This window comes from Danaus plexippus, chromosome 14, assembly GCF_018135715.1.
Source record: "Danaus plexippus chromosome 14, MEX_DaPlex, whole genome shotgun sequence".
NCBI lineage: Eukaryota > Metazoa > Arthropoda > Insecta > Lepidoptera > Nymphalidae > Danaus > Danaus plexippus.
The window spans coordinates 3,485,134-3,499,462 of record NC_083546.1 but is presented as its reverse complement, the minus strand read 5'-3'; the positions used below and the strand labels follow the sequence as shown (position 1 = coordinate 3,499,462).

At 29.5% G+C, this 14,329-nt stretch overlaps 1 protein-coding gene across 3 annotated transcripts; it reads right to left on the bottom strand.

The window, feature by feature from the left end:
- Nucleotides 1-9,526: 9,526 nt before the first annotated feature.
- On the bottom strand, nucleotides 9,527-12,900 carry LOC116769566 (uncharacterized). 3 transcript variants are annotated; one of them, XM_032660699.2, is made up of 9 exons: nucleotides 12,568-12,900; nucleotides 12,035-12,198; nucleotides 11,773-11,966; nucleotides 11,392-11,610; nucleotides 11,108-11,279; nucleotides 10,857-11,034; nucleotides 10,077-10,740; nucleotides 9,826-9,941; nucleotides 9,527-9,751 (listed from the first exon to the last, which is right to left on the bottom strand). In XM_032660699.2, the coding sequence occupies exons 1-9, from the start codon at nucleotides 12,805-12,807 to the stop codon at nucleotides 9,614-9,616; spliced, it is 2,085 nt and encodes a 694-aa protein (XP_032516590.2). In that variant the 5' UTR covers nucleotides 12,808-12,900; the 3' UTR covers nucleotides 9,527-9,613. The 3 variants fall into 3 exon arrangements, with proteins under 3 accessions (XP_032516590.2, XP_032516591.2, XP_032516593.2); XM_032660700.2 differs by having other exon boundaries at nucleotides 10,857-11,031; XM_032660702.2 differs by having other exon boundaries at nucleotides 12,536-12,625.
- Between the last annotated feature and the right edge of the window lie 1,429 nt (nucleotides 12,901-14,329).

The following is a 14,329-nucleotide window of genomic DNA, read 5'->3' as shown; positions in this document are numbered from 1 at the left end:
GTTATTTATCGAATGCAAAATACTATATTTTATATCCTTTTTATTTATTTATACTTATCTTTTATGCCATGTTTTTTGTTACGAATTTGTTTATATCTTGAAACTATACATTACGTATAAAACGAAAATTTTGTTAAGATTTAATATAGTGTAATTTAAAATAGTTTCAATTTGTAAAAGTGTAAATATGTGTATTGTATGAAACAAGTAACTTATATTTTATGTTTAACATTCTCGTAAACTATCTAGCTGTGGTCAAGTTACTGCAGCTCGAACATGGGCTGGCTCTATCGGGGAAGTACTGCACAGAAGATCGGCGTGGGGAAGCTTTTAATTTCTGCGTTTCGTCCGATGAGTGAGAGAGCCGGCTGCTCTTTCCCTTTTCAAAACCTTTCCTACCCTTGCCCTTTTCCCTCCCGTTTCCACCTTTTCCACCCCATCTCCCCAAATCAAAGGTGGCAACATATCCGCAAAACGACGTTGCGGATGTCCATGGGCGACGGTACTACCTTCATAAGGTAAGCAATCTGCTCGGTTGCCCCCTTTAGCTTAAAAAATAAATTAATATCGCAGGAGCCATGGCACTGTCAAGTTGGTTATCATTTACTTTTATTGGCTGTTGCGACTGACGACACATGCTGATTTCTGTGAATAAGTGCCATATCGTTAGTTATTGTTTTGAATATTTTTTTTAATTATGACTAGTATGAATTTAACTATTTGATTAAAATGTAAGAAGTAAGAATTGTGTTAATACTACATACTTCAGAAAATACTAAGTATAGAAATTAACAATTTATTTAAAGTTAGACCTGTCCTTTATAAGTTTTTCTTTGTAAAATATAAAATTGAAGATATTCTAACGTTGTTTCTATATTGTAGGTTAGATAAAGTGACTGACAAGCAATTTCATTTAAACAACTTTGTAACAATTCCCCCAAGAAACTTCGAGCCAACTAAATAGCACGGAAGACAAGTTTACAACTAATATCTTTTATAATTCAGTTACTAGTTTTGCCTTGATTTTTTATTGATGCTTTAAAAATAAATGGTTGATAATTACCAATTCTAACCAACAAAATCGATAGACGATGATATGCTCAAATAGCTATGTATATAAATAATAAAGTTAGCGGTTCAGCCAAATTTGATTATCTAAGATCTCGTTATTGAGTTATATGTCCCTTGAGATATACAGGACGTTCATTCTAGTATGGCACGCATCATTAATTATAATTAATGACTCATGACATAGATGACATAAAACTCATGTCACACGCTTTACTATATTTATTAATTTATGTATGGAATTGCCTACTATTGAAATAAATCTCATACTTAATTAACCTCAAACTTAATATGTTCCAAGAATACTTATTAAAATAAGATTGTTTTAAAAATCTATGCATTTCAATTTTATTAAGTAGATAAATAAGGAAAATAATAAGGTGACTGCAAAAATTTTCGTTATCTTAGTCATATTTCCAATTTGTTTTGTAAATGATATATGATAGTAGGTAGTAAGTAGTAAGTAATACTAAGTGTTTTATAAACATTAATCAATTCAACTGCTATAAGAATAAATGTCGTCCAAAGCATCGTAAAAGCCTTAATTATATAAAATAATTCGTAAAATTAATACGCAAAAACATTCATTTTTGTAATATAACTGTCCTCATTAAACGATAATTATTATTTATTGTAAAACTGATTGGTAAATGTTTTCTTTCCTTTAAACTTATTTTACGGATTTAGTATAAATTTTAATGAGATCCTCAGTTTCCCGGCTATTAAGGAAAAAACAGACGGTTTTCTGTTATTAGTATCACTTTGCCAAAATACAGTTGCAAATTAACTAAGGCTCGAGCTAATTTGTAAGAGAAATTTTGCATAGAGTAGCTTGGAATATTAAATAAATATAGTTCAGACAATTTATAAGAATTTATTGGGTAAGATTTTAAAAAATCTGTTGGTTTTTCCAAAATTTAAATAATTTTTTAAGCGGAATATTTTACATAGAAGTTAAATGATTGAAAATGTTTTAAACTAAGACTCAAGTAAAAAGAACTAAAAAAATTAGATTATAAAGAATTCCTTTACATTTTCTTCCATTTCCAATAGTAAAATAATTAGTCCTTTTCAAAATTGAATTTGAGAGTGACCGCAATCTTCTATTAGCAACTTAGTAGTTTCTATTATGGCTACAAGACTTGATTGAATTTCTAATGAAATTCGCAATAAATTTTATATGTATATATATATATATATATATATATATATATATTGATTATAAATTTTTACCAAAAATAACAAAAAATATTGTAGTATAATTGTTCAAATAATTTTTGGAAAGTGGTAATGTTCATTCGCAATGGCAAAATTAAAGATAATTTAAATGAATAAAACTCGCCAAAGTCTTACATCTCATTATTAAAGGTCATGTTTAGATAGTGTTAGCCTTTTGGTCACTCATGTACAAATAATAGTATATACAGTTTCAATAAAGGTTCTCTTGTTCATGCTTTTGCGGAAATTTTGGGTACTTAGCCAAAGAAATCTAGAAAAGCAATAAAACTCTTTCAATACAGATACTAGTAAGGGTACTAGTATCTGTTTAAATAATTTTGTGAAATGTTTATATTTGTTCCTAATAGGAGACTTTTACTCTCCATTCCTGGATAATTGATATTAACTTAAAACAATACATCAAACCAATTAATTTCTCTTCCCAATTTTCACATGCAAAAGTGACCTGAATGCCGCTTACAAAAATTTATGTTCAGCTACCTAATCTGAATATTAAAAAAAATTCCCTGAGAAATCATAAAAAAGATTTTGTTTTGGTGCGGCATGTTAGGTCAAAGAGTGAGAGAGGGAGCTAAATTCCAAGTTAATAGCAGAAAATGTATAATGCGTATTGAATTGTCAGCTATTTATAATAGAGATTTATGATAAAAGAATTCTATGAATACAAATAATTTTGACATACATATCTTTTCTGTTGTAATCGGTAAATCGCTCCATTGCTACATGTAGCTTGGTGCACCTTGAATGGTCTTGGATTCCCGCATAGCTTATGTTATAATGAACCTAAAATATATAGATTTTTGGTATACATATTTTAACCATAAATCTATCACTCCATGTAGTCCTTATAAAACTACACAAAATGGTTTAAATAGATGGAAATATTATCACGTTAACCACGCGTTCCGGACACTTTGCTTTAAATAGATATTGCATTTTTGGTGAAATATTTTATTTGATCTCATTGTGCAGCATCCAATGCGATATAAGATGTTTCTCATAAAATTATGAAATACCTTCCTAAAAATTTTAAACAGATTTCACATATTTAGTTAATATAATATCATTCAAAATGTCACTGTAGAAAATAGCTCATAAACCATGGACATGAAGTGTGGGCGCTGTATGAACTTGTAGGACGTAGCTATTGATTGAGATCTTATTCTAAATGTCAGAATCCTGGACTAGTGTTGTTTAGTGGGTGTGAAACAGAAAAAAAACACATTTTTAATTACTAATTACATCATAGAGATACAATAATAATATAAATAATTGAGAGAGATATAAGTCGATAAACCAACTTTAAAGTTAAGTATTTGTAATGAAGTATAATTTTAAATAACAAAACATTATTTATGATAATTTGTTATCTATGAATTAATAATTATAGGGTCCTTAATTGCGTCACGCCTTTGGGATACCGCACACTTGACATGTTAAGATATTGAGTCCCTTGTCATCATGTCTTGATTTCAGTTATTATTCATAGCGTTTCTAACCCTTGAGCAATGTTTTGTCTAAACTTAAGGACTACCCCTTCTACAGTTTCCAAAACACTAGATTTACTTAATCTAAATATAATAAAACTTAAAGTATGTAAAAGTAAAAAGTTCTTAATAATATACAAAACTTAAAGACTAATATAATTAGTCCTTACTTGTATAAAAATTTTAAGAATTCTCCAATCAATCAAAATAATATAAACGGTTTAATGTGAAATGATTGAAAAAGTATAAATGAATTTAAATATAAAATCCAAGTAATTTTTTTATGATTTTGAAAGTGGTATGGGTGATGTTTACATTTAATACCTTATTAAAATTAATATTGTACTCAAATGTTATATCTATTCATTTGTATAAGCTAGTACAATTAATTTGGTTGTGATTTATGTTCCATACTTAGTCCTTCAACCCTATTAATGTCCTTTACGCCATGTACATTTAACAAACAAGCGTGGGTTCTAAGACGACCACTTAAAGATGTCGTTTTGTACTGTTTTTTATTAAACAACACAAAATCCAATTAAATCATAAAAAATCGATTTTTTATTCATAATCTGAGAAAAATAAGTTTAAATATGCACTGAAGCGTCGCCCTTTATTGTTAAGAAAATTATTATATTCAAATATTATATCATTTTAAATACAATTTCTTTATGATAAACATTTCAATTTTGTTTATATCGTACCCCTAAAAGTTAACCTCCAATAATATTAATATAATATCCAATAATATTATATTAATACATTTGGTGAAATGTACAATCGTGATAAATTTGATATTGAGTTCTGTAAATATAAAAGCCGAAATTTTAGCCTTACATTACTATTCACGTTGATTTATTTGAGTTGCAATCCACAGCTTGAATTAATTGCATACAGATCAGTTAAACAGTATCATTTAAATTAAACTTAACTTACGTATTTAAATAGCATAGGTTAAATTTAATTTATATACAAATAAAAAAAAATAAGTACAATATTGTTGTATACGTACATATATAAGTTTACATATTTACATTCTATATACTTTTACATTGCTGTTTTTATAGCTTGGTTGTATTAGTAACACATATTCTTTGATAATTATGGTGGGATAGATAGATCTTGGTCATCATCAGCCTATCGAAGCCCACTGCTGAGCAAAGGCCTCTTCTCACATGGAGAAGGTTAGAGCATTAATCGCCACGCTTGCTCAAGACGGGTTGGCGATTTCAATCTTATAATTAGAAATTATACGACCAGGTTTCCTTACGATGTTTTCCTTCACCGTTTGTCAGTGGTGTCTTAATACTCTTAGAAAGTACATATGATTCGGAAAAGATCACATTGGTACTTTGCCAGGTTTCGAACCCGTGCCGTCACGTATGAGAGGCGGGCCTTTTAACCTCCAGGCCACCACCACGATCTTGGTAAATAAGAAAATATACTTCGGTTTGTAGTCTTGTATCTGGTTTACATTTCATAGCTGTCGTGCAGTTTATATAACAATATTAAATTTCTAGAAATTATATCTACGAAATTTAACAGAAATGGGGTTTTAGGAGTTCATCCTTTATCTTGTAGGCGTAATTCTATACTCGAGGTATTATAATTATAAGTGAGTATGATACGGATTTAAGATATTAATTAACAACGTTTATTAAATATTATATATAGGTAAAAGGGTCTTTTCCCAATAAATTCTATTGTTTCTATGTTTTTTTTTTAATTTCTATTCATTGAATTAGTAAAATTCCTATTTCGGTATTGTTTCGCTTACATTTCAAAAATTTTAATCAAATTTCTTGAGTTTATTTTTGGGATTCAAATATAATTTCCTTTAATTTCGTATTATTTACTATTAATTGTGACCCTTCCTGGAGATGAGATGAACGTCACCGGTTCTATAATAAGCCGAATTTTAGGAATGAAAATTGTATCCTACTACTATTATAAAGGCGAAAGTTTGTAAGTATGGAGGTATGGATGTTTGTTACTCTTTCACGTAAAAACTACTGAATGGATTTGAATGAAACTTTACCGCAATATAGCTTATACATCAGAATAACACATAGGCTAAAATTTTTGAGGTTTTTAATGTGAGGTCGTAAAAAAAACACATTTTTTGCGCTTACATTGCAAACGCTGACTGAATCCTACAAGATAGATCAAAACAATTTACTACAGTATTGTACAACTTAAAAAGGTCTACAAAAATGTCCGTGATGGTATATGTTTATCTCTTAGGAATAACCCACAATAACCATTTTTTATCCTTTACTTTGTACGAGAAATAATGGCTTATTTACGAAGCGATTTTAAGCAATACAGTATTAATCCTTATCCAATTAAGTATCTTAAATACATTGTGCATTTAATAAAGATCAATATGGCTTTTACAGCATGTAAATTAAATAAATATTTTCGAAGATATCACAGATTTAAAATGCAGAGTCATAGCAATTTCGGCGATAAATACCGTTTCGGTGATAAATACCGGCAGCGGCGCCAGGCGAACGGGGCGTGGGGGGAGCGGGGTAGGTGCGGTGGGGAAGAAGGGAAATTGGTATATAAGGAAAATTAGTATATAAGGGAAATTAGTATATAAGGGAAATTGATATATAAGGGAAATTAGTATATAAGGAAAATGTGTATATAAGGGAAATTAGTATATAAGGAAAATTGGTATATAAGGGAAATTAGTATATAAGGAAAATTGGTATATAAGAGAAATTAGTATATAAGGAAAATTAGTATATAAGGGAAATTAGTATATAAGGGAAATTGGTATATAAGGAAAATTAGTATATAAGGGAAATTGGTATATAAGGAAAATTGGTATATAAGGAAAATTGGTATATAAGGGAAATTAGTATATAAGGAAATTGGTATATAAGGGAAATTAGTATATAAGGAAAATTGGTATATAAGGGAAATTAGTATATAAGGGAAATTGGTATATAAGGAAAATTAGTATATAAGGGAAATTGGTATATAAGGGAAATTGGTATATAAGGGAAATTGGTATATAAGGGAAATTAGTATATAAGGGAAATTGGTATATAAGGGAAATTGGTATATGAGGGAAATTGGTATATAAGGGAAATTGGTATATGAGGGAAATTAGTATATAAGGGAAATTAGTATATAAGGAAAATTGGTATATAAGAGAAATTAGTATATAAGGAAAATTGGTATATAAGGAAAATTAGTATATAAGGGAAATTGGTATATAAGGAAAATTGGTATATAAGGAAAATTGGTATATAAGGGAAATTAGTATATAAGGAAATTGGTATATAAGGGAAATTAGTATATAAGGAAAATTGGTATATAAGGGAAATTAGTATATAAGGAAAATTAGTATATAAGGGAAATTAGTATATAAGGGAAATTGGTATATAAGGGAAATTAGTATATAAGGGAAATTGGTATATAAGGGAAATTAGTATATGAGGGAAATTAGTATATAAGGGAAATTGGTATATAAGGGAAATTAGTATATAAGGAAAATTGGTATATAAGAGAAATTAGTATATAAGGAAAATTGGTATATAAGGGAAATTAGTATATAAGGGAAATTGGTATATAAGGGAAATTAGTAAATAAGGAAAATTGGTATATAAGGGAAATTAGTATATAAGGGAAATTGGTATATAAGGGAAATTAGTATATAAGGGAAATTGGTATATAAGGGAAATTAGTATATAAGGGAAATTGGTATATAAGGGAAATTAGTATATAAGGGAAATTGGTATATAAGGAAAATTAGTATATAAGGGAAATTAGTATGTAAGGAAAACCGAATATTGAAGAAATAAATTTCACTCGTGTAATTGTGTAGTTTATTTAGGGTCCTTTTTAAAGTTTGTTTAATAAAGAGATCCAATTTCTGCAAGATTGCATTAAAACACTATTTTATTTGATAAGAATATGTACCAAAAACTGGTTTATTTATTTAGAGTAATATAAACATAGCTTTAATATATTTCAACAAAATATTTAAAATGTATTTTTTTATTCCGAATTCACAATCAATTGTGGCTTATGCCATGGTCAGGCGTACATTAGTCGCACACCGCTTATCCGAAGTCATTTCTTGAGTTTTTCGACTCCGTGGCTGAGATATTAAATTTAGTGAATGTGATCTCGATTGTAGTAACTCGGCCTTACCCACAATTTTACGTTTTATAAAGGTACTGCACTATTTCTTCTCAGTCATCCACAAGTATTAAAATGGCTAATAGGTAGAGAAAATGTTTTCAATTGTTAAGAATATTCATTTCTTTATTATTTATATTGAAATACCTAAGTATATAAAAAAGAATGGACCAGTATGTATGAGTTTTCTAAATTCTTTGATATCCCTGTTAACACTCGAGTGTTAATAAACTTCCAAGCTTCTCCAGCAGAGGGCCAGCCATCGCGAAGACTGGTGTGTGGCAGCAATAGTTAGCATTGGTATAGTGACCACTCGTACTCAGGTCATTTATATCTAAATTAAGCTACCATCTTGAAGAAACGACAGTGCCAACGTCTGTCCTAAGTTATGGAGGAATAGTGTCTTATATTTCATTATGGGAAAAACTTTAGTTTGACGAGTTAAACACGTGATAAGGGTACTAAAAAAAACTGTTTTAAAATAGTCTTTGAAATTTTACATAATTTAGGGTTGCTGATCACCTGATGCAACATTTAGGTTACCTTTTACCGCGGCAAAATGCCTCATTCCCATGGGAATATTTTTAAACTACTTTGAAGCAAACTTATGTAAAGTTTTAACAATTAATGGGTTTAATAATGACATGTTGTATTTAATTAATGTACTAATTTCCGAGGGAAAATTCAATCCAATCGGCCCAGTGGTTTAAGTTTTTATACCAATGACGGCGCCACCTACCGGAATTAGTCGTAACCGTCCCGAATTAAATACATATACAAGATAATTAAATCATATACAAGGCGGTTAAAATTTTACAAAAGATGCAAATTTAAAATTTTATTTAACAGAAATTAAAAATCGATAGACAGGTAAGTAAAACAAATACACCACAGCGAAGTAAACAAATTTATATTTTGAGACCATGAAGACAACAGTGTCACCTACCGGGTCTAATAGTAATAGCATTTAGAACGAACTCAAAACTCTGCTACTTATATAGATAAAATTTCAACCAAATCAGCCCAGTCGTTTAATAGCTTTCATACCAATAGCAGCTGCACCTACCGGGTCAAGCTGTAATCGTCCCGAAAAGTAGAGAAATACTTATAGGTACATACGAATTACCAACATACTTACGCCCGTTATTCCTAGGCCTTATCAATGGTTAGCAAAACACGATTAGATCGTTCTTACTCACCGTGCGTTCACGTACACAGCGTCAACTTGTATGAAGAAATTTTGTATTAAGGTATTTTTTCTACGCGAACAAAGTCGCGGGCACAGCTAGTATACAATATTCCTATATGCATAAGATTTTGCTTTCCCCCTCATCTCTTATTCCTTTCTAATCCTATTTAATCATTTCAACTATTATGTTATCCTATGTAATCACGTTTCTATATTTGTAGTAGAATTCTTAAATATGTTATAAAATAAAATATTTAAATTAAGGAATTTAAATTATTAAACTTTAAAATTTCATTCTTAAGAACAAGTATTATACACAAAACACGTTGTTGGCAATATAATTAAAAAAGTTTCAAAACATGGTATTTTAATTAAAAAAGTAATGTAATTAATTATATGATTTTAATATTACATATTTGTACAACTTATTAAATTAACAAGACGGTACTCTATTAACAACTATTCCGCCATGTTAAGAAGTTGGATGAATGTAGGAAGGTGAACATAATTCCAATGTTAAACTTTTCAATTCTCCGTACGTAGGCATGTCACATGTTTTTGGAATAATTTTGAAACGATTTTCAATGATACGACCGATTTTTAAAAGAGCCTGCAACAATATTTAATAAATAGTATTATTAGTATAGTTTATACGAATAAGTTCTAAAGACAATTTATGCTTACAGTTCTAGCAGGTAGTGGTAATGCAGGTTTGACATATACTTGAGGGCAGGCCAAAAGTGAGGTTAACGGTACAAACATTTTCAATACAAGAAATGGTGTAGCTGAGGTCAGAAGATCTAGAAAAAAATATTATGATAGAATACGCATCCAATTTTAATGATTCTACTTACATTCAGGTAGAGCAGGATAAGAAAAAAGTACTATATATATGAAATTATATATTCTACGCATTATATTAAATTGATACTCACCAGGGTATATTCTGTTTATATGTTTTTCCGAGCATGAAAACACAGGCTTAAGTTTTGGATAGAAATCCTCAGAAAACTCCCAAATTTTAAAAATTGCTCCACCTCTACGTCCCTCCAAGTAAAATAAAACAATATTGCCAGTATCTATGGCAAAACCAGTTATATAGTCATTATTTTCGCTCGATTGTAATGTTTCCTCGTTAATGTTTTTAATTTTTTCTAAAACAGCGTCTATTGATATTTTATCTTCGGCTAGACAGTATAGTCTAGAAAAATTTATACCTAAATCTTGTGGTCTGCATCCTACCAATCCCATTGATACCTCTAAAGTCATTTGAGCCTGTAAAACAATATGGGACGGCAAAGCTACTTTTTGTTTCGTAGGCCATCGTATTGAATTTATGTCATTAGTGCAGATGCATTCGCGAGGAATCGTATCCATTTCAGGTATAGGTGGAAATAAAGGGAATTCTCCTTTTATGAATCCATTCATACTTCTTGTCAAAATAGTGGTATCAATTTTTGTGACAGCTATAAGAACATCATTTTCATCCATTTTTGAATTAAAAAAAGGTACCATAGAACCAAATTTACTATCAAATTTTTCGTTGCCAAAAAAATTTCCAACCTTTGGCGGTGATTTCGTATTTTGTACTCCTCGAAGCTAAAACAATTTTGTTAAGAAATGTTATATCCAATATGTTGTGTAGTTTCTTGTCACTTTGAACACACGCATATCATAATATGTATTAATAGGAAATAACATTGTAAAACAGTTACCTGTATTTCAAATGGATTGCTTAAGAATATCGGTATTATTTCAGATGCAACTTCATAGGGTAGGGGAAAAGTATGGTGATCGTTGAATTTAATGGGTTTCAAAGATTTCATGGTTTCTTTTGGAGAATCGTGTGATTCGTTGTATAACTTCCAGTTCGTATATATTTGATTGAATCTTCTTAATTAAATTTGATTAAAAGATGTTTATTTTAATATTTGTGGTATGTAAAAGTCTTTATATATTTACTTACCCGGCTCTCTTTAATTCTTGCACTGGTACATCATATATGTTTTCAATGTTTATAAATAAGATAGGTAAATCGTCTTGTGCTGGAAGGTTAGCGCTACTTATTAAAACAATAACTTCTGGCATATCTGGTGGACGGTCTCCAAGAGACTCAAATGGAATAACTCTTCCAATTCCTTAAAATTATGTAATATTTTTTAATTTTGTTTCCATAAAACAAGCAGTATTTACATATATAAAATGTAAAGTAGATTTCGTTTACAAAAAAGTTATTATTATTTAAGTTACCCGCTAAAATTGTATTTCCTGATAAATTTATTTCAAATTTTACTTTTGGTATCTCAACCACCTTCTTTTTTTCTTTTTCTTTTGCTATTTTGGAATCTCTTCGTTCTTTCGACTTTATAAGTTCTTCAGGATCCGTCAATAATTCCTCATGGTCATGAGAAACAGCTTTTAGGATGGTTTCTTGTACATGAAATAGCACTGCGTCTTGATGCCTTTGAGCTATATTTCATATTATTGGGGTTATTTTAGTTTGTAAAACAGTTTTTATTTAAAGAAATACAATTCATAGTTATCTTAATTAACTGCTGGAAATTTAAAAATAATTTGTTTCAAAACAGACATACATACATTATCTTAGAACATACGATAATAAGTCAAAACCTGTGACATTGTTCGGTTTATCAAAAATTCCATCTAAATGTGATGACGGTATATGGCATTCAACCAGATGCCATATATAATCTTGTATATAGTCTCCCAAAATTATTTCATGTTCAAAAACAGATCCAAAATACCGTCGCTCACCAAATGCTAAAGGTGGAAGATATACTTCCACATTTTTGTCATTCTTAGCGCTGTAAATCGAAATTTTAGAGTAGAAAGAGTCGTATATTGATTATTTTTTTAACAGGAAATTAAATACTTGGCACTAAGAGCACCCAAGCCCATACTAGGTGTAACGGTAGCTAAGTGCTTTATTAAATCAAGTACTCGAAGTGGAAAAGCGTGACGAATTGAAAACGCCATCCAACGCCTCTCTAAAAATTGCCACGTTCGCACAAAGCCATATTGATTACCACACCAGATCTACATAAAGTAATAAAATATTAAAACTATTTAAAGAATTACACTAAAATAACACATGTTTGAATATTTTATAGGAAGATTATAGATAGGCTTTTCGTGTAGTAGTGGATAATCAACTTGATATATACCATAACTAAACATACACAGAATATTAAATCTTTCATATCAATTTAAATGGAAAATAAAAGGTTTTAAACTATTTTGAATTCAAAAAGGTTGTAAAACACAACTACCTAGTTATGTATTGGTAATAGCAGTTACTAAACAGACTTCATGATAAAATAGATCATTAGAATCTAATATAATATGAAACAAACAAAAACTAGGAAAAACTAACCTATGATATTATATTACAGATTTAATTTTCACCTTCGCGACGTGAGGCCATATAAGAATATCCAAATCAAAAGATTGGTTTGGATATAATTGGTATTGCAACTTCATTCCTTGAATTGGTGGCCCGAGGTCAAGCCAACCTTCATTACAGTCATGCCATACATCAATTCCAATAATTTCTATTGCGAATGTTAGGGTAAATGTGCTCCTGCAGAATCTTGTTAAATCAATCTTGTCATTTGTTGAAGCTTTCGGTGCCGGTTGTTTACTCATATTAATGATTAATATGTTGTATTTATTATAAATATAGAAATTAAATAAAGTGAAAAATATATTATTAAAATATTTTTATTGACGTTTGTCAATTCGTTCAATTAAACTCTTTATTCGCGGCCTTCGTGAGTGTTTGACAACTTAAATAAAAAAGCAATTAATCATGAGCTCGTATAATCGTAATTACGTGAAGTATCATTTCAGTAGGTCATTTTATAGAAAATTTTAGAACGTCGTTATTACTAGCATTAAAATCAATATTAAGTAACTATCGAAATCGCTTATCGCTAAAATTATCCCTATAGTTCCTGGACTACACCCAAAAACTAGAGTTTGAAATCCCAATGTGAAATGTAGAACTGCACTGAATCGAAGCTGCTAAAATATATTGCATGCTGGCCCCTTTTTTTATTTTAATTTGTACATTCATGTTATATAAAATGAAAAATAGAGACGTTCGTAAGACAGAAAATGTAATTTAGATGGATTAAACTTCAAATGAAAAATATCGAATGAATCTTAATAAGAGTAGGATTTGAAACTGCCTTTAGAATATGACGTTACAGCGGCGACAAATCTTTCATTCTATATTTTCTATTTTAATTCAACTGTAAGCTTAACACTGCTAAAAACGCAATTAATGTATCATTACCTTTTTTGTCTGTCAGAAAATAAGTAAGTTCTGTGGTCTTGGGATCTTGAACTATAACTTCTACTTCATGTGATAACTTATAAACTATTATATTATATATTATATTAATATTATTATATATTATATTATATTAAAGACCTCATTGACGTCATCGTTAATTTAGTATTTCTGACAGATCGGTCTGAATGGGTTTTGCACCTAAGAACGGGCAGACAATTTACGTCAAAATTTTAAATATCCTTTTTAACCTACTAATAACATTAAGTACATTAATTATTAAATAATTATACCAACTTACAATAGATGAATCAAGTTCAGGTTAAAAATATTACCAAAAAATAGTTTATCATCAACATAAAAACCACATCAAATTTCTCTCTTACTTGGGTTTATCACCATTAGTTTTTGTAGCAATATTATAAAATAAAGAGGCAATTTCAATAAAGTATTATTTTTATCTTACTGCAGTAATAATAAAGTAATGTTTTTATTTACATTTTGTTTGAACCATAATTGATTTGTATAAAAAATACATAATAAACGTAATAAATAACGTCAGTTACAAAATATGCGGTTCACAGCAAGCCAGATGTTCCAGGAAAGCTACGAAACTTACTAAGACATATATACATATATTGTTATATGAATAACATGACTAAAACTTATAATCAATACCTGCGACTACATGATTTTCCCGATGGTAGGATAGCAACGCTATCTCATTCCTTGTGTGGTCCATCATTCATCACGAATCTTCTGGTTCACACGAAAAAGGGGTTCGTTTCGCGGGGTCAATATTATCCCTTCTTATTTTAAATAACAATTACTTCAATTGTGTTTGAATCTAATGAGGACCCTCATATAATGGCT